This window comes from Vanellus vanellus (assembly GCF_965231255.1).
Source record: "Vanellus vanellus genome assembly, chromosome: 16".
Lineage (NCBI taxonomy): Eukaryota > Metazoa > Chordata > Aves > Charadriiformes > Charadriidae > Vanellus > Vanellus vanellus.
Genome location: NC_138921.1, coordinates 12,297,828 through 12,319,477, shown reverse-complemented (window position 1 = coordinate 12,319,477; position 21,650 = coordinate 12,297,828). Strand labels below are relative to the sequence as shown.

The 21,650-nt window shown below is 39.5% G+C and overlaps 1 protein-coding gene across 1 annotated transcript in view; it reads left to right on the top strand.

Annotated features, from left to right (window-relative positions):
* Positions 1-14,919, top strand: part of TMEM132B (transmembrane protein 132B) — a gene marked incomplete at both ends in the record, with an annotated part of 254,405 nt that extends 239,486 nt beyond the window's left edge. The window contains 4 exons of the mRNA XM_082491540.1: positions 1,713-1,918; positions 10,620-10,893; positions 12,292-12,483; positions 13,765-14,919. Coding sequence (XP_082347666.1) covers positions 1,713-1,918; positions 10,620-10,893; positions 12,292-12,483; positions 13,765-14,919 — 1,827 coding nt within the window. The remainder of the gene's footprint in view (positions 1-1,712; positions 1,919-10,619; positions 10,894-12,291; positions 12,484-13,764) is intronic.
* Between the last annotated feature and the right edge of the window lie 6,731 nt (positions 14,920-21,650).

Sequence of the window (21,650 nt, the reverse complement as noted above, 5' to 3'; positions counted from 1 at the left end):
GGCTGCGTGGTCTCACTAAGTGTGAAACAGTCATCTGATGTGGTTGATGATCAGTGGATATGTACCAACAGATCAACTGGCACAATGTTTCCCAAATGTTTCTCTTTCCATGCTTGGCTTGAGAGTGGCCATAATTTTCAAAGTCATCACAATAATTCTGGAAATAAAACTTGTTCACTGAATGACTTGCATAAAGGTTGCTTGTTCTTTTGCTTCTGAAGCAGCTGATTCTTAAGCAAGTTGCCTATAAATCTTAAAAGCATTATGAGAGCCATTCAGGCAAAATTTTGGTATTTAAATGTGCTCCATATGATAGTAGAACTCAGGTACTGTTCATCTAACAGCAATATACCTCATTAGAGCTTAAGAGAAAAACGATGTTATTCCGAGATTCAAAGCAGGACAAACTTTATTTCAGTCATATGCGAGGACTGCCTTTGAGGGGAAAAAAAAAAGGCTGCTACACATTTTCTGTAATTTTTTCTTGGCTCAGTAACCCCTAATTCCTGTTAATATCAGAAAAAATTTGAGGTCCGTTTGCAGAGCAAAATCAGCCTGTGTTTCAGCATATTCCCCACTGAAGTCTACATGAGTTATCTCAGTAACTCCAGTAAACCAGAATTTAATCGCTGGCTTAGCCAGAATCCCTTCAGATCTGAGTCCCCGTGCATTATACAACATGACAGAGAACAGTCCTGACAAGAGAACAAAGTCCATTTCAGTAACACAACTACATCTCATGAGCCATGGTTTTAAAAGATTAAAACTACAGTACATGGACTCTGTTGGAGACTATCACCTCTCTCTGGCTTCAAAGCAGAATGCAAACCTGTACATAGATACAAATACAAGTACATATGCATATACGTATACATATATACATGCATATACATCTATATAAACATGCTATATATTAATCTAAATGTGTGTGTATATATATATAATCTAGAAGTACACACACACGTGCATATTCATAAATATTAAAAACTCGTACCTCATGAAGAAGGAGTTCCGTCTTTCCAGGATGCAGGTCAAATGCATTGCTACATCATGTTCTTTATATAAATAGGATCTATGCTCAGAACCTTGATTTTGTGCCAAAGGATCCCTGAGAACAAGAGGGTAGATGAGTTGTAGTATAGAGCCCACGTGCTACTTTTGGCAGTCATTTCATGTAATGACACAAAGCAACTATGAAATACATTTTTCTAAAACAATTACTGAGAAGTTCTAAAAATTAATGCTTCTGCTGCACTTCTGCTCGTGAGCCATAAGGGGATCTTTGTCTTTCAGCATTACAAAATGGAAAGGATTCTGTTTTATAGTTCTGAGTCAGTCTTTTTCCTACTAACATATGGCCCCATTTTTTCCAGGTTCTTTAAGCAAGTTGTAAACATAAACTTTGATGCACATGGAGTTTGATTCATGAAGAGTTTAATTTGCCTAGTATAAAAGATTCATATAGGTTATATAACATTATTACGTTATTTTTGTAGTTTGAGTAGTATCCATTGAGGAAAGCAGAATGGTTTCCCTGGGGTCCATTTATCACTGTTTGCTACTAATTAGAAAACTGAAAATACAATATGCATGACTCGCGTTATCAGTGTTGTCTTTGGACTGATGTATCATTCCTTGTGCTTCCTCAGGAACTTTTATTCATTTCCTAATTAATCCTTTTTCTTTTTCTTCTCCCTTTTTTTTTTTTAAAGGTTTCTGACAGCTGTGACTCCATCTTTGTTAATGGCAAGGAAATGAAAAGCAAAGTGGATACTATTGTTAACTTCACTTACCAGCATTTTACCACCCAATTAGAAGTGACGGTCTGGGTTCCACGGCTCCCACTGCAGATAGAGATCTCGGATACAGAGCTTAGCCAGATCAAAGGCTGGAGGATACCTGTCACCGCCAATAAAAGGTATGCTTACAGCACTGGTACAGCCCAGATACACGCCCACGGCCTCTGATTTTAGAACACAACAATTTTTAGTGTATTTCTCAGAATCTAAACTCTCCTGTTTAAAATTAACTTCACAGTCTGTTTTAGCCTTCATTATAACATCCAACAATAATATTGGTAGGCTACATTTTATCCTGATCTACGTAGTTTAAAAATCAGTGGCTTTGCTTGCAGTATTAATCAATTCCACACAACCTCAGGAAATCATATACACTCCGATATGCAAATCTGAGGAAAAGAACCTGGACCTCTCCCTTCCTGTATGTAACATCGCACACGTGCGCGCGCATGTGTGTGTGAGGTTCAGCACTGCCAGTGCTTGGTTTCGGTCTACAGTGCTAAATAAAATAGGGCCAAGGAGGGAGTCAGGTCACTGGGCACTGGCGGGGGCATTGGACTAGATGATCTTTAAAGGTCCCTTCCAACCCAAACCATTCTATGAGTTTAGGCGTTTGGGTGATTATTCAGTCTTTGTACAGATGCACTCTACAGCAGACCTGCCTCAAGCATTATTTAGTAGATCTGAATTAGGCAAAAATCCCACGTATGCTCCTACTGAAGACTATATTCTGATGAACAGATTCTACCAGGACCAATGAGGATGGGGAAAAAAAAGGAGGAAGGAGGGCAGGGATTTTGAGCTCTGTTCTATCCATCCCTACTGAATTACCAATTGTAGAATAACCATCATTTGGACACAATTTGCAAGATTAAGAACTTCCAGGAACACTGCTATATTGGTGGATTTCGGGCTACGCTGAAAAATACTACTGGAGAACAAGGCATGACACCAGCTCAAATTTATAATACAGTGAAAAAGCATTTCTGGCAGCAGGAACTGTAGTGCTAAACACTGTGGCAGTTCTAGCTAAAGCACTCGATTTGCCCAGGAGAACATCTCAGCTATTGAAGAGCCTTAAAGAGCCCAAACAGACAGCAGTGGAGTAGAATTATCTAACACTTTATGAGGGCATAAACCTAAGGGTAATAGGAGACAATTTACAGAATACTCAGATAATGAGCTCCAAGGAAGGGGACGGACATAGCTCTTGGCTATATTGGCATTTTTTCTGGCTGTGACAGAAGAGGTGGTGAGGATCTGGCACAAGAGAAATTTGTGTGTTTGCTTCAGTGATTAAGGCAGAGTTGCCATTTGTGGCAGGAAGAGATGTGCTAGGTGATGAATGAACTGAACATACGCCGGCTGTTAAAGTTTCACTTCTTACCTTCTTCTGTCTGTAATGTGCCTAGTGCTGTAACACTCCCTTAGGCGCAGCTCCTACTAAAACCAGTGGGGATTTTGCTGAGTAAAAGGCTGCAGGATTAGGCTGTTGATGTTTATTACAGGAGTAAACTTTCAGCAGCAAGCTCAGTGAGTTAGACAGTCAACTGTGGTTAACGGTCGTGGACATTCTGACTTTAAACCCATTACACACAGTGCAGGAAATTTACCCCCTGGTGTCTAGTTCTGATTTATTTGGCCAGCTGAAATAAAGATAATGGTCTGAGAGTCTGCTCTGTTCGCAAGCTGGCAAGCAGTGTGAGTTTGCTGCTGCTCAGATTGCATCTGAACTGCTGGCATGTCTTCAGCAAGCATTTTCTGTGAAGGGTGGAGAGAAAGTATGGACACTGTGTCATTCTCCAGAATTGCAGCTGGTAGTTTATGACATTGTGTGTCAGCAGTCCATGTCCATGTGAACGGGAAAGGTTTCAACTAGAAATAAATTATTTCTTGTTTTATGGAACATTCATGTAGATTTTTTTTAACTTGGGGGGGGCGGTATTCTAAATCAATAGGCAGCTCAGGACTAGCATTAGTTGTGCTCACTCTGACATTGACTTTGTACATAAGCTTTTTTTACATTTCCTAGATTTGGATGGGTTTTACCCAAAATTTAGTGGCTTTTCCTTTTTTTTTTTAAATTTTTCTCTTTATTTTTTAATCTGGTTATACCTCCTCTCCTTCATAGCTACATGTTTCCCAATATCCTAAACATGGGGGAGTTTTTATGATGAATTTTTAAATGGTGACCTGAAGCACACAAGACATTTGGACTACAGTCAGGAGCTGCAGGTTGGTTTCCTGAATCCTCATTCAGTGATATAGCCAGAAGGCCACATTTGCTTATTCTAAACAATGGTTCAGCCTGTAATTCTTCACAGTGCCCTCCTGGTATGTATAATACAGTGTTAGAGCTGTACAGTGAGAGGGTTGTCTTGTGTGATACCTGAGAACAGGTTTGAAAGTGAGAGAAGACAGCGCTTTGATTCTAAAAAAAAACCCCAACACCCAAATGCAAGCATTTCCCAGCAAGTATGGAAGCCACAGCACTGTATTGCTTCGGCTTAATTTTCATTGCCAGTATTTGCAATTTGCATGAGGTTTTTGATATCTATCCTTAAAGGAAAATAATTTGAAAAGAAGAGGGTGTCTAGCTCCTGGATTCTTTCAAAAGTCCCTGCCAACAGGCTTAGGCAGTCTTAAATTTAGTTTCAGTCGCACATGGCCCACAGGTAAACTGTAACTATATTGCTGTCCTCAGCTTTAGTCATGGATGGATTGTAATGTGTCTTCTTCATTCCTCACCTCAACACAGACAAAACAATTTTCTACTCTCCTCCTGTCCACTAGGGTTGGCATCTTCACACCACTCCCTTGTCTTCTTGGCAAGAACTAAACAGTGCTGTAAAGTAATTCATCAATATACAGAAGGTAAAATTTTTGAGCCTTTCTTATAGAGATTGTGCAGAGAAACTTCAGCAACCTTCAAACATTCCTTCATCTCCTCTGGCTCCCCCACTGCCTCGTTCCCACGTGCTCAGCGTGGCTGTGCTGGTTCAGTTGTCGGAGGGGCTGAGCCAGATGGCAAAATATAACTGGGTTTACAATAATCTTTTAAATGTTTTTATTGGTGCTGTCGACAACAGAAATGCTTGTGAAACTACTGCCTCAGCATGGCTGTTCTTCATCTGAATATAGCTGCTTCTGTTTCAAACCTGAAAAGTATTTATATGCCCCAAATCACATCTGTTCTTTCCAATGACGTTTGTTGATCTAATAAAATGTATTGCTTCTCCCTATAAACCCTGTTATGTTTGTAATTGTAAATTACATGTCATTACAGACATGTTTGCTTACCTAACTTCTTAAATAATTTCCACAAAGCAATGAAAAAGACAGGCTCTTCACAAAAACTTCACATATGCCACATGCCTAGCTCAGTTTGAACTGTGTCGGTTTTCACCTGGTTTGAAGTGTTGTAAGAGCAGGAACTTCCTAGAGGAACAGAAAGAAAAAAAGCAGCTGCTTTTATGCCAGAAACTGGGGAAAAAAACAGTCTCCTCTATGTGAAAACAGTAATACAATTTACCAGATCAGTCTGTAAATATATGGCAAACCTTTGTTATTATCCAGAGGAGAATTTGATCTATGGTGTGTGCTACTGCAGATATGAAGAACCTCCCTTTCCAGATGAAAGTCAGCCCATGGATCAACTCATGACTAATGCATGGTACGCAGTCCTCGAACTCGCATGGGCTAACAAAAACTGTACTGCTGCAATGAGCTGCAAAAAAGCCCACAATCTCAGCAAACGAAAGGTGTATATTTAAATTAAAGTCAAATATTAGAGCACAGAAAAGGTCCAGGCAGACTCTGCTAGTCTAACAAGAACATTTATTTTGATTCCTCATGCATCTGCAAAATAATTACCTTCTTGAAGTTCCTGCACTAGCTCTATGCACTTACATTTACATGAGATGAACGGCTTCTACTTGCAATAACAGGAATTGCATGGCTAAAGTCTCACAGAACAAGCTGGAAATTTAATTTAAGTAAATATTTGCAACTGGGATAAGCACATAGTTTTCATGAGGCTCCCAGGGAGGCAGACATCACACAGTATGACTCCAGCATATGCTTCAGTATCGGGCACATAGTTTCCTGGCCTTTTACCAGCATCTGGCCTTACTGAACAATCGCTGATAAAGCTGTCACTGCAAACCTCTGAGTAGCATAAACCTTCGAAACCCATGAACCAGAGTTAAGCCAGACATGGTATTGCTTATGAATGGCAGTCAGTTGAACTAATGGTTAATAAGGTGTTAGCTCTACTTTGGTCCTGTCTGGTACTAGAGGCAAAAGCAGGAAAGCTAGCCTGAGTTAAATGCAGGAAAAAATAAACTGCTTTAGTTAAACCTCTGTGTGAGTGCTGCCGCGCAGAAATAAAGCCATACCTTAAGGTGACTTAAGTGAAACTGGATTCAAACCATTCCATTTGTGAATAACAACATCTGCTCAAAGCTTGAACACGCTGTAAATTCACTCCTTTAGTTAATTGACTTTAATGTCCTATGGAGATAAGACCACAGAGATTTTTGTTAATAGGTAGACTGTATTTTCAAGATCGGTAAAGGTACCAAATTGCATTTCTTCTTGGAACTGTGAATGGAGCTATGTGCAACTTATTTCTGTAGCCTCCACTAAATCAACTTCTAGTGGTTTGTATTTTGTAGCCAAAATAGATTTTTTTTTTCAATTAGGGATGTTGAAAATGTTTTTTAAATGCATGACTCTTTTTAATGAGTATTTCAAATTCAAAACCAGCAAAACTGATTTCTTTAGGGTTTTTTTTAACAGAAAATTAGCATCTGGCCCAAGAAAGTGATGTCTGGCTTGAGAGTGGTGCAAATTAAAAGAGACATACTTAAACTGCTCACAAACAGTGTCTATAATATAAAGTTGACAGATCACTGATTAGATCAGTGCTAACAGGCACACCTGTAACAGGGCTGCTGTTTTAACTCGGCTCTCTGGCAAAGGCTTTCTCTGTGTGAAATCTAAATTAAATGTAATTCTGGCAATCCTGGACCACTCCAGAAAAGCAAAAAGTCTTCCAAGCAAGTTTGCCAACCAGCAAGAAATAGGATAAGAAGGATTCTGAGAGATATCCAGAGCTAACCTCAGAGATGACCACGGGGAAAAAAAGCACAATATGCAGCAATAACTTATATTCATGAGGACATGTCTTAAGAAGAAAATGAGCTCACTGCTTAATGAAGGATTTTAAGCCTACTGAAATCACTGTAACAAGAAGTTTAAGCCTCTAAAGGGAACTATGCAATTCAGTGGATCTCAAACATTTTGTTGGGCCCATGGAGACAACACACTGAAATGCTCTGACTTACTAACTGAATCCTGGATTTGTGGCTTTGAAGTGGAAATGGGTATCATCTGTTTAAAAAAAGGAAGAACTTGAGTTGGTACTTGGTAAAGCAGACTTGCAAAGCTTGTCTTGAAAATTCAAACACCTCTCTTTTTACTTTGCACTGAGGTAAGAAAGTGCCTTGCCCATGCCACGGTTCAGGGATGCTTTTCTCATGTTCCATATTTGCATGCAATAGAAACCATGCATTTCTACAGAGAAGTATACAGATACAAACACCTATCAATGTTTTTGTAGGGAAACAGAGCCCTTACCTTTGTTTGTTAGTGATACCGCAAGGAAAGAGTTAGACTTGAATCATCTTTTTGTGGCTGGTAGTGCTGGCTGCCCACACAGTCTGCAGCCTGGCAATAAGGGCAGGAGTGCTCCCCCGTGCCCTTATGCAACACTCCGTATCTCTGGTCATTCTTCCCACAACTCACATTTCTGACCTGTATGGGACTAGGGTTGAAAAGTTCTTTCTCTCAAAGTTGTTTTGAATATTTTTCCTCTTGGACAGTCCAGGAGTCTACAATTTTAAACAGTGAAAGTAGAAATAAATAAGCACAGAAATAATTATGAATAACAGTCACACATCGTATCTGAGTAAAACATCTGATTATGTAACAGAAACAGAAGAGTTGTGTAAAAAAAATTAAGTCGGCATGAATGTTGAACACATGAACATTTTTCTTCAAGCCACAGAACACTGATTCTGTGGCTCTTTTCCCGTAAGAAACTGGTTCCCACGGGTTCTGTGGCTCTTTTCCCCAAAATCCCCTAAATACTTCTCACCTGAATAGCTCCTGTGCATTCTTCTCCAATTCTGCACAAGTACTAATGTTACTGACTGTATTACCAAAAGAGGGTTAAATCCTGGTATCTCAGAGCTACACCTGGTTTTCCCAAGGTCTAAGATTATTGAAGCTCAACATGAGCCAGCAATGTGCGCTCACAGCCCAGAAGGCCAACCGTATCCTGGGCTGCATCAAAAGCAGTGTGGCCAGCAGGTCAAGGGAGGGGATTCTGCCCCTCAACTCTGGTCTCGTGAGACCCCACCTGGAGTACTGTGTCCAGCTCTGGAGCCCCCAGCATAAGAACATGGACCTGTTGGAGCAGGTCCAGAGGAGGCCACAAAAATGATCAGAGGGCTGGAGCACCTCTGCTGTGAGGACAGGCTGAGAGAGTTGGGGGTGTTCAGCCTGAAGAAGAGAAGGCTCCAAGGAGACCTTATAGCGGCTTTTCAGTATCTGAAGGGGGCCTACAAGAAAGCTGGAGAGGGACTTTTCACAAGGGCATGTAGTGATGGGACGAGGGGGAATGGCTTCAAACTAGGAGAAGGTAGGTTTCGATTAGATATCAAGTAGAAATTTTTCACTCTGAGGGTGGTGAGCCCCTGGCCCAGGTTGCCCAGAGAAGCTGTGGCTGCCCCATCCCTGGAGGTGTTCAAGGCCAGGCTGGATGGGGCTTGGAGCAACCTGTGCTGGTGGGAGGTGTCCCTGCTCAGGGCAGGGGTTGGAACTAAATGATCTTTAAGGTCCCTTCTAACCCAAACCATTCTATGATTCTATGATTCAGAGCTGGGTTATGGTTTCGATGAGCTGAAGAGGGTCTGAATAGAGGAATAAATTGAAAGTGGGAATGTTAAGCAGTTCATAAAGTCTTTTTAGCATTATAAAGCCAAAAGAAATCTAAATAGGCATGGGCCACGTAAGCTCTATGAATATCCCCTTTCTAGTACTTTCTTTGCGGCTGTTTTGCTGACTGGCTGGCTTCAGCTCATAGTCCAGATCGACACATTTGCTGGAAAGGAGAGAACAATTGAAAATTTCCCTGAAATACCTAGCTAGTCTAATTCTGTAAGACCAATTTCTTTGTGTAACGTAAATCCTATTTTAGGATCCTGTTTTTTTTCTTAACAATTCAGTGGTTATCCAATAATGTTTCATTCAGCAACTAATGATGGACACTGTTGTTTTACACACACAAAACCAAAAAGGCTGAAAAAATATATATATTCAGCTAACAATTGATGCATTGAAAATTTCCAGTGTATTAGATTCTGTAACACCAGGACTTTCTATCATTTTGAAGAGTGTAAGGGCTTGTCTTAGATACATTTTCAGCTTACTGTTTGCCAACTTTGTCATAAAACAATTTATAAAAAAAGCAATTCTGTTTTATAATAGTTTTTCATAGCTGGTATTTCAAAGGAGAAGATAAAGGAACACAGTAAACACAAAACTACTTCCGAAAATACTGTGAAAAATAAGAGGCTTACCCCATATTTCCCACCCTTGCTATGGAGGCGGCTTCAGGCTCAATAAATAAGTAAAGGAGGAAGGCAAATTATTTCTGAGCAATGAATTCCACAGCATGGGGGCATAATGAGTAAAAGTGTGACCACCTACTGCTTAATACCTGACTTGAAAGAGATAAAAGAGTCAATGTGTTGGTCCCAAGGAATAAACAATAGCAAACAAAAAGAAAAGAACTGATGGGAAACTTGGTTTTAAACCAGACAAAATTCTGTGAGCTGTGACACCACTGCTCTCATGTACAAATCACTGTGATGCCTTAGATTTATGGAAAGCTGTTAGATTGTCATGGATTAGATTTTGCAGGGGGGGACAGATAGTTAGAAAATGTTAAAAGAAAGCGTGTCTAATGCTGCAGTTGTTTCTGTGGGGTGAGTGGTAGTCTCACCAGTCTGGCATGGTGTTTGTACATCTCAGTAATTGATGTCCTGAATGGTAACTTAAGTGCCTCATTTGGTTTTTTGGAAGCCCCATGTGGTCATTACATGACTAAATATACCAGACACTTGCATGAACTGCAGGAGATTTAAGGTGAAATCATGGTATATTTCTCAAATGCAGAGGGCTTAATGAACCCATGAGATAGAGATGTGGGATAAGGTGGGGTGGCGTTACCTTAGCAGGGAATCACGAATGTGTTAGAATGGTTTTGAAAAGATGAGTAAAGTGATATAAATGTTACGGGCAAAGGTGGAGGAAACGATGCTAAAGCATCTTCTTCCATCCCTGCTGAGCTGCTACAGGAGTTTGTTCCAGAATTGCCCTCTCTTAAACATTTCACGCTGCTTTCCTTAGCCCGCTGCAAGACTTGACTGCCGCTTGGAGACAGGGTGAACAAGTGGTGGTTCCACTGAAATCTCAGCAATGGCAAACATGTTTTTAAGTTGCTGGAAAGTCCCACTCAAACAAAGAATTCACTAACAGAAGTGACTGTAGTTTTTAAATTGTACAGCACAAAAAAGCTGTACAAGCATCTCAGCTCTAGTAACCTACACATCCAAAATGTGGTTTCCTATTTCTCACACCGTAGCAGATGATGATAACATTAATCTAATTGAAAATACCGTGCAACTGAAGCTCTGCAGTGTTGTAGGGAGATCATGGCAATGCAGATAACAAACCTGGATCTATTTACAGGCCTACCCGTGACAGTGAGGACGAAGAGGATGATGAGAAAAAGGGAAGAGGTTGTACCCTCCAGTATCAGCATGCCATGGTGCGAGTCCTCACACAGTTTGTAGCTGAATCCTCTGAGTTTGGAGGCCACTTGACCTATATGCTAGGCTCTGAGTGGCAGTTTGACATCACTGACCTTGTGACTGATTTCATGAAGGTAGAAGAACCCAAGATTGCTAAGCTTCAAGATGGCCGAGTTCTGGTTGGTCGTGAGCATGGCATCACCACGGTACAGGTACAGCCCAAGATGTATCTGCAGCTTTCGTAGAGAGCATTCTGGATGCACACACACACTAGCTAGTTAGCTTATACAATAATCGCTCTCAGAAAAAAACAAGTTGAAAAAAAAAATTACATGCTAAACATAAAGGAAGTTTGAATGGGTTTTCATTTTTACTATTTGTCATTTCCATAAAATACCTTTAGGTGAAACTTCTGAAGGGATTTATCCACGTTCATGTGACTAGCAACACTGAGATTTTCTGAACAGTGAAACAGGTTGCATGATGCACACAACTAGCTGCTATTAATTTAAGTGGGACATTATGAACCTAACTGTTAGGAAATTTTACCGAAGATCTACATGCATCTTTATAGGCTTAAACATCTTTGAAAAATTAGTCCCTTTATGTTCACAAAATGAAACATAAAAAATGGACACAAAAATAACCTTCAGAAATCTTTCAGAGTGTTCATGTTCACCATCTATCTCTCTGTCTAACTTCATGCATATTTCTTAATCAAAATAAAGGAATACAAGCGTTGGACCTCCTCTAAGTAACTGCAAACATCCATAATGTTCCAGTCACACTAAGTTTCCTTTATAGTCAACACAAAGAAACAGGTACTTTTAGGGCTCAGCTCCTTTCAGCCTAAAACAAACATCCAAAAGAGGTCAAGGGATTTCTGCCCTTAAAAAGTCTCTGCTCCAGTGACTGTACAAAAGCAGAAGCAGCTAGCTCTGATGCAGGAGCTGCACTGTAGATTTCTCGTATTTGTTTAGACAAATCGCACCTCAAATATTTTGGGCCTGAACCAGCTGTTTCTGGCATCAGTAGAAAGATGGCTGTCTGCTTCTGAGCATGTTAGAAACAAGGTCTTAGAGCAAACTGACAGGACTATTTTGGCATTGAAAAATGCAGACAGGCACCCAGTGGGATTTTCAAAGTCCTTTTGCAAACCTCACTTTCATTTCATTCAGGTCCTCTGTCCCTATAAAGGCAGCAGTTCCTCTCAGCCAGGCTTTGCACACGTGTTTATTCCCTTACTGAGTTTCAGCGTTCATCAATGTCTTACACTGTATCTTGTGCTATACCACATTCATAGAAGGTTTGAGAGACTACACAAAAATGACATTTAAAAAAAAAACCAAACAAATCCATTTAATTTAATCTATACTGCATTGTTGAGATGAAGCTGTAATTTTGAAGTGATTGGTTGTTTTATTAAATTATTTTTGTAACTAAAGTAATTTAGCAGCAAATGAGTAATGTCTTGGAGGAAACATCAATTATATCTTATACATGGATATGACGAACTCGAGATTAATCTGAAGTGTTATGCCGATTAGAGTCTAATCTTGCTTTACAACACAGTTGCTGTTTCATGCAAGGCGTTTGCTTTCTCTTTCAAGGTTCTGTCACCTCTTTCGGATTCCATCTTGGCAGAGAAGACAGTGATAGTTCTAGATGACCGTGTAACCATTACAGATCTAGGAGTACAACTAGTTTCAGGCTTGTCCCTCTCCTTACAAATCAGCAAAGGAAATAAGAGAGCTATTGTTTCTACCACCTCTGCATACGATATCCTTCATAGTCCGAAACAGGTATGATTCAAAATAGTATACAGAATTTATTTGTTTACTGTGCTTTGTCAGAAGCTAGGGAAAAGCTACTCGCTGTAAATTTTAGACAGTACCTATAACGTATGGCTTTGTCAAAAGCAGTAACTGCACATAGTAAAGGCTGTTCATCTTACTGACCAACTCCTACAGGTGCAAACACCTATACAGACTGACCATTAAGCTCTTCGGAACTAGTTTGGAGACCTGCACAGCACAGGGGAAGTGATGGACCTGTCTGTGCATGGGTAATGCTGTTGAAAGCACGTATGTGCTACTCAAGACACTTTTTCTATGGGAAAATACAGCTTAGCTATGTAAGCTGTGGAAGAAGCCCCATGCCTTAGGAATCTCACAAAGTCAGTTCAGCCAAAAGGACCTTTTGGCTGCATGTACAGAAGTTTTCATGATCTGCATTGCTGAAATCTGATGAGTTTGTGCTTATTTTGAACCGTATAATCTGAGGAATTAAATAGCTTTCGATGAGACCACAGAATAAATTACATATATCTTTTTTATTGTATTTATTACATAATTGAGGCGTTATATCACTAGAGAAAGAGTAACTATCTTTTTAGCACTCGCAATTTGCAGTAAGAAGACAAATAGTTTTGGTCAAAACATCCTTAAAATGGCGTTTTTCTGAGTGTTTCTATAGTACCCAGAAAAGACTACAATCACTGTTGTATATTTCACATAATCTTGTATATTTGAAAGCATGACAGAAAATTTAAAATCTTGCATTGAGATGTGTTCTTAACCTTGTTTGTTCTATGAGCTGAATGGGATCACCATTCCGACACAGAAACAGCTCTGCACATTGTATTAAATATGGCATTAGAACTGCAATGTTACAGAAATTTCCCCATTATAGGTCCTTTATAAAATTAATTAACCAGGACTTTGGAAATTTTCATCATGAGGCCCTGGCATTCAAAAGAGGCTTCTCACTTCAGAATGAAAAAAAGAATTGTAAATTTTTTTTGTCAGCACCTTTTATTAAATTTAGATGACCGCATCTTTGATAGTTCCTGAAAATGGGATAAATGCATAAGTGGTCTAGAGAACACAAATCTGCAAGAAGAAAATAAGAAGCAGAGTAGACGTTTTGGTTTTCTTTTTTAAAAAAAAAAAAAAAACAAAAAACCAAACCAAAGCTGAACTGTATATTTATTTTGCCAATGTCAAACAGACTCAAACAACTGAGTGTCTGATATGTGCTCTCTTACCTTTCACACCTTTTTTTCTCATCCTCTCTCCCCCCAGGAAGCCATAGTCAGTGCTTGGATTTTGTTCAGCGATGGGTCAGTGACACCATTAGATATCTATGACTCCAAGGACTTCTCGATCACCATCACTTCACTGGATGAGATGGTAGTGTCTGCACACCAAGACCTTCAGTCCAAATGGCCTGGGGTAGTGGCAGAAGGGGATGGGCAAGGACCTTTGATTAAAATTGAAATGGTGATCAGTGAGCCATGTCAGAAGACTAAGCGGAAGAGCATTCTGGCTGTTGGGAAAGGAAGTGTCAAAGTGAAGTTTGGTCAAAAAGATTCTGACCAAAAAGGAAGCACTAATGACATTGATGATGTGGATAGAGATTTTAAAAGCCATGCAAGCAATTCTATAGAGAAACCTGCAGAACAAGAGAGGACAGCACAAGAATGGTCCAAAACCCATGAGGACATGTCCAGTCATGAGGACAATGCAAACAAAAGCACAACTTTCATATCTCCCATTGATCAGGAGTCCCTGGAGGACGGCCAGCTCCAAAATAACCCAACTGCCTTCACAGGTTTCCCTACGCAAGTAGAAATACCAGGAGAAAACAATCCCAGTGATCTCACATTGACTTCAAGAGGATTAACAGATTTGGAGATTGGCATGTATGCCCTGCTGTGTGTTTTCTGCTTAGCAATCTTGGTCTTTTTGATTAACTGCGTGGCATTTGCTTGGAAGTACAGGCATAAAAGGTTTGCCGTGAGTGAGCAAGGCAACATCCCCCATTCCCACGACTGGGTCTGGCTTGGAAATGAGGTTGAACTGCTGGAAAACCCAGTTGACATTTCGCTCCCGTCAGAGGAGTGCACTACCATGATTGACAGAGGAATGCAGTTTGAAGAAAGCAACTTTCTCCTTAATGGGAGTTCTCAGAAGACTCTTCATAATCATATCCTCAGATCTTCTGAGTACCTTTGTGAAAAAGAAGTTAAAAGTGAACCTATAAATCCTTCTGGGCCAAAGCAGAAGCGAGTAAAGTTCACTTCATATACAACAATACTGCCGGAGGATGGAGGCCCCTACACCAACTCAATTCTATTTGACAGTGATGATAATATTAAATGGGTATGCCAAGATATGAATCTTGGTGATTCCAAGGAACTTAGGGACTATATGGAAAGACTGCAAGACAATATGTAAAACTACTTTCTTATGTTTGTAATCACCTTTATGCCTTCTGTTTATGGATGGTGGAGCAGTCAGTCCAGTCAGCAATAGGAACAAGACAGTCCAACCTTGGAGTTACTGAGATGATAACCTGATATCACTGAGCAGGTACAAGAGGCTGGCTGAGTTAAACCTGTTTCACCGCAAACCAGGATGTGCCCCTAAACCAGCTACCTGTAGGTGTTGGAGGTGTCACACACGATGGCTGTTTTTTGTATACTGCCTGGTACTAGCAAAATGCTAATACAACTACGCTCAGACTCAGAGGAGACTTCATTTGTTTGTCATCTCTCATGATAAATGGTAAATCGGAAAAGAAAGAGATATTTGTTTGCATTGATTTTTCTAGTCGTCGTCCTTTGTAAAGCACAGTGGACATTTCTTGCTTACAGCCTGATGCAAGGCTTACATTAAAAGGGATCCGAATGAATCTAGTTTTATTGCCTATGTGCAATGCAGCCAAGTAGTCTTATTATTTTATACAGATATAAAAACCCCCATGTGGTTAATTTCTTTTCCTATTGTTTATGAATTTTATTTGACTTAGGGAACATTAAATATTTTCTTTGAAGGTTTTTTTTTTCGGTTGTACCAAAGTGCAGTACAGTAATATTTATAATGATTTAAGTTTTCTATTCGTCTGCATCAGCCCCTAGAGATACCGCCTTCATCACTGATTATCTTTCTCCTTTCCATATGGGTCATTAGTATTTGAAACATAGAAAGGTATTAGGACTCTTACTGGGAAAGGGTTGTATCTTCTTACAGGGAACTGTAAATACAATAATAAACCCTGGAAAATAAAAACCAAGGAGTAGCCCTGGGTTTACTTTTGTCATTCCTAACATGAAAAAGTAACCTGGAACAAAACAGCACATACTTCAAAGGAAAATGCTTTGCTGAAACAGCAGCTTGGTTGACAATACACATTATTATCAGAATGAGAAAGTCAAATATGGTATTGAAATGCATAGAATAGGAAGGAAACTTCCCAGCAAATAAGCAAAGGCTTGGAGTCATGTTACTCTGTATTAATTAATACATTGATGGTAGAGTTTAGCAGGACAAAGAAGTCCATCCTCAACGGCTAATGGCCCAGACCTCTTCTAAAACATCTCTGACAGTAGGGCCATTAAAGAGAAAAACTTTACTCCATGTTTCATTAGAAAAGAAAGAAGGAAAGAAAAGACACACCGGGCACATTGTAAAGTGACTATTCCCAATTTTAACAAGGAAAACATGCTGGAGATTCAAAGCTGCCATTTCATAGGCATTACATGTATTTTTTTACCGAAGGATGACTGAAATAAGTTGAAAATTACAGTGAGGAAAAAACTGAATCTACATAATACTTAACAAAAAAAAAATAAAGCACATGTTCTTGTCATGGATCCTGTGCAAGAAACACAAGATCCAAATTACAACTGTTGTAGATACTATAGTTCCCATCTTTTAGGTAGCTCAGGATAGGATTTGAATTTTATAATTCAGTTCTGATATTAGAACAGACCAGACAACCTTAACTATGGGAAATTCTGCATTTGGATCCTAATCCACAACTGGGAACATGTTTAATATTAACTGCTGCAAAATAAGATAATTTTAATGGTGAGACTAGAAGGTGAGGACACCAGGCCTATATAAGTGATTAGAGACTTACATTTGCTGGCACGGCAATGCATAGTGAGGGGATGGCATCTATTATAATCTAATTTTAAGTAAATAAAATAATAGACCACATAGATGCTTCTGTTTCATAAGTGACGCAGCACTTTGTGTCAAATGAAATCTTGGGTTGTTTAACAAATGTTCTCTCCTTTTTAAATGATCCAGACCTCATATGGAATTATTAATTCCTACTATGATCCTTATTTCTAACAACATAAAAATCCCTTTTTAGAACTTAACATCTCTTCCCAACATGTCATTTTGTATTTAGTCCGGCGAGAAACCAAGCGTATTGTTTGCACGAGTAAATGAATATAAATCGACCACAAATAAGTTTAGTCTTGAAATCGGAGGAAACAACTTACTGATGGTAGTTGCAGAGGGCAACAGCACAGCTGTTTTCATGAATGCATATCCACCACCTTACCAGTCAAACTATGATCTCACAGCAGCGTACCGGACTCCATGACCCATTTCTTCACTGTGGCCCCAGTTCTGTTAACTACACCAGCAGATGCTGTGCTCCATCCCTAGCCAGTGCCACACAAGCACACCGAGTGCCAAGGGACTTACAGTTGTGCTTGGCTGCTCTTCTCACTCATTAATAGGTAGTGGAAGGCAACAGCTTTACTTGTTCTGGAAATTTCCCTTCGAGAACTATGGCTTGAAAGCCTGAGGGTCACTAGGTTAGGGTGCCTCGCTACTGTGATATTGTTGCATCCCTGAACTTGTGCCTCAGGTCTAATCCCTGGTTGTCCATAGTACCTACAGGTGGCTTTACGTTCAGGCTGCACGCTAGCGTGTGGAGGAAGGACAGTCCTACAGGCAGTAGGTCAGTGCTAGAAGCCACCAAAGGTGACCTCGGGCTTTTTCACCATTTACTTGCCACGTGGCTTGCAAACCCTTGTGCTTTCAGATGTTGCTGCTGAAGACAGTCATAAATGCAGGGTTTGAGGACTGTTAGTGTTGGACCAGAAATGCTTCCATTCTGTTGTTTGACTGAGCAAGTATCTAAAACACGCTCTGGAGCAGAAACTGAGGTGTAGCTAGGGTCAGAGTTTTATTTACCGTAGGGTGGTAAAGTCCTGCCTCCGTACAGCATCTGTCAGCATGGTCACAATGTTCTTCGATGACGTTCTTAGGTGGTTCAGTGGCTGAATGTGGGGCTTCAGAGAGTCATGACTTTTGCAGTCACAGGCATCATCGCATATCTATCCCAAAGTTAAATTACAAATTCAGCCTGTAGAAAGGAGTACAGCTACTACCGGTGATCAGCTAAACAATGGAATTGGATACAGCTGTCCACAAAAAAGACCCCTCCCCAAATCTGGCAGTGGGGGAAAAAATAAATCTACAACTGCAGATTCATATAACCTTCCTTTTTGTTTTACATCACATATTGTTACATGAAAGTTCTTATATGGAAAAATGGCAATATGAAAAACAAAAGAAGTGGGAAGAGAGAATTCTATTCTCCGTAAAACTGGGATAACACCAATAAAGCGGAGTTGTTCTGGATTTATGCTAGTTTAACTGCTTGTGCTACTTCTCATAAAATTGAAAGGAAAATAATTTATATAAATATATTTAATGCAAAATACAGTTCTGAGTTGATCGGTCCTTTTTAAATGAAATATCTCGTATTTTAGTTTCAAAATGATGACATGCTTTGAATGTAAGGAAATTTAATTTAAAATTATTTTTAAAAATCCAACCATTTTCTGATTCACCTGAATTTTTTTTCAATGACTCTTTTAAAATAAAGTCTTTTATTCATGGAATATATAATATTCCGCTTTGCTGTTAAATGAACAGCATTTATACATTGATATAAGAATCTCTGCTTTTGAGATTACAAAGCAAAGGTAGCCAAATGATCAAAAGGCACAATATGTATGTATGTGTGTATGTATGTATGCAGGAAACTAGAATTGTCTAAAAGAGAAAATAGAAACTATACTGACAAATTAATTAGAATTATGCTTCAGTAGGTGCCCAGGAAAGCAACACCTGTAATTTAAAACTGAACAAACAGCATGTCTTACTTGTGGCATGTATAGAGAAGACATTGCGAGCAAGTTTCTTTGCCTGCTGTCAAGCAAAGCCAGTACGTAGTACCAATACATATGCCACGAGACACCAAGAAAAATTCTATAAGCAAAGAGTAGATTAATGGAACATGGGGAGTTTGCGAACTTTAAAAATAAAGCTGATGCCAGACTCTCAGCTCTTGTAATCAGAGCTGAGTAATTTACGGCAGCTGAACACTGGCGCACAGAGAATGGGGAAGCAAGAGCTAGCAGTTCTCATCCGTGCAGAACTTTTTATTTCATTTGGCCATCGCACACAGCCTAGCTCCATGTGGCTTGTCTGCGCCTTCCTTCTCATCTAAGTAACAACTTAGGAAACCAGTGCCCTGCTCTCCTCTTGATGTAGAACGTTTTGAGCTGCTGTATCTTAATTCATATTGGGGAATGTACAAGAAAATCTTACAGCCATACGACACAATACAAACAGTCCATTATATAATGGAAACCCCCCTGTATTTCAAGGTAGAGTACCCTATGAATGAAATACCAGGTTTTCATAGCGGATATGCTCTTTTCTGAAATATAAATCATGTGCACTACATTGAAATACACTATAGTGTATTGTGAAATGCATACATTAATTGCTGAATCTATAACACTGAATATGTATATACATCACACCTAAGATATTTATACAATATAATAAGTCTTAGATGTATAACATAATGAATTCTGTATAAAATAAACTGTAAGTTAAGACAATGAAAGAGAACTTTTATATCTGTGTAATTTGTATGCTGATTAAGTTATTCAAGCCTCAGTTTTCATCTTTAAATGTGCCCTTTGAAAAAAATACTTTTTTTCTATAGACAGATGACCGAAATAAAGACTTCGCTCTTCAGAAAAGCAAGAACTGAAAGACTGTGAAAGAAACAGATTCTACTGGAGAAATAAACATAATGTTCATGTGATTTTTATTTTTTTTTTAAAACGGACTAGACCATTTTGCGTTTATACTGGTCAGGGTGATCTGCTGGTTGGGTTGAGGGTGAGGTGCCCCTGCAGGGTGAACAGCAAATCAGCAGAATCACCAGCATATGGATCGCTCATGTGCCTCCTTGCTCAAACCAACACAAATTACCAATTTATATAATCCAAGTGTTTCACCCACCCTTCCCCACAAACAGTGCTCCGGCCCTCTCTTTCTGCAGCGAGTCATCGTTTCCCAGCACCAAATGCAAAGAACAGATGAACGTATTAAATGACCATTATCTTGCAAAAAACACTAGAGAGGTATGTTTGGATTTAAAGGAAAAGGTAACAAATTTAACCTGTCCCTTTAGATGTCCAGAGTGAATCCTCATAGGTCAGATTTTTGATTCACTGTTCTGAATTTCCTTATGTTCGCATTAGAATCAGTCTCAAAATTATTAAGTGACCACTGAGCTCAACACAAGAGCTATAGGAAAGTAGCTTGCTAATGCCAAAACAGGAAATCGAGCTTCAGATTTTAGCTTTTCCTCAATGGTCTTAGAGATGGTGGCAGAACCAGAAACACAGGCTCTCCCAAAACCTCACGGGGTAAATCAAGTCTCCCACAGACGATGCAGTACTGGACATCAGTGCTCAGGAGGTGCCTCCATCGTCTCTTTGCTGTTTTCAGCTGGACCACGTTTGAGACCTGACTGTACAAACTCACTGCAAAGCTGTGGGCTGCCTTGTACTAATGGAAGCCATTTAACATCACCTGAATGATTTAATGATAGCTATTGTCATTTCTAATGTATTGAAACGTGTTTTTATAGAAAGCCAATTAGATGAATGGCTTGAAAACTGTGATTTAGGAAGTGCCTCAGAGAACCTAAACTTTAATGTGCTTTGGGCACAAATTCCAGTCAGTCACCACTGAGTATTCTCAACAGTGAAATAAGAAATGCTTTTCGTAAATGACACTTTTTTTGTACTGGCAGTTGTATTTGGTCCCTATTTGACCATTAACTATGACACTGTTACCCTTAGCAGCATCTAGTAAGATCTTTAGTAAAAGAGACGCCAGTGGATCTACTCACACTGCTGTGCTCTATTCAGTATAACTAAAGGTATCAGACTATGAGCTTTTACAGAAAAATAGGCTTTACGGGTATGTTTTACACACACACAAACACGCACGCACACACACCCTACTATTCAAAACAACTACCACAGGTGTAAATTTTAACTACCAATGCATGTGCACTATGTAACTGAAAATAATTACCTGCATTCATCTGGGAAAAAAAAAATAGCCCAACAAATAAAACTTTTTTTTCTTCCAAAAAAAAGAAGTGAGCCCTCAGGATTTGGCAGGCAAAAGGCTCGCATTGCGATATTTGTCACAAACTAAATAGGCCAAATCCTGAAGGCTGTCTCAGTTGAAACTCCCACTGGCCTTGTTAGGAGCTGGACTGAGCTCGGACCAGCCTTGTATTACACCAAACCGGACCCTGCTGTCTCCAATCAGTAGCACCTCTAGCTGGTAGCAAACGGAGCAAGTGATGGTGTTTAGCGTTTACATAACTGGTGACACATTGCCTCATGTAGTATTCATGAAGCTTAAGAGATTGTCTTTGGTGAAAATGGAGTCAGTGTGCAAAATTAGCTATTAATTCTGCACCCTCCCAATATAGTCCTTATAGCACAACGTTTCCCCTCCGTGATCCACGTGGCCAGTGTCTGCCAAAGTTTAGTTTGAGCTGTCTTATTGAAAAAGGCAGCTTATTTGAGAAATGAAAGCAAAGTGGATGATGCTTTGAGACCTGTTCTGAGACTTTTAAAGTGTATCATAGCTTTAGTTACTTGCTTCCAAACCCATACATATCAGAGTAAGGATTTATAAACTAATGCAGATGAAGACTTGTATCATTCCTTCTCATAATCTTGGGTTAGTGTATTTAAAAATCAATGGGATCTGATGATAGAAAAAACAAGTAAGGAGCACAAGATTTAGTGGAAATGAACAATGGATAT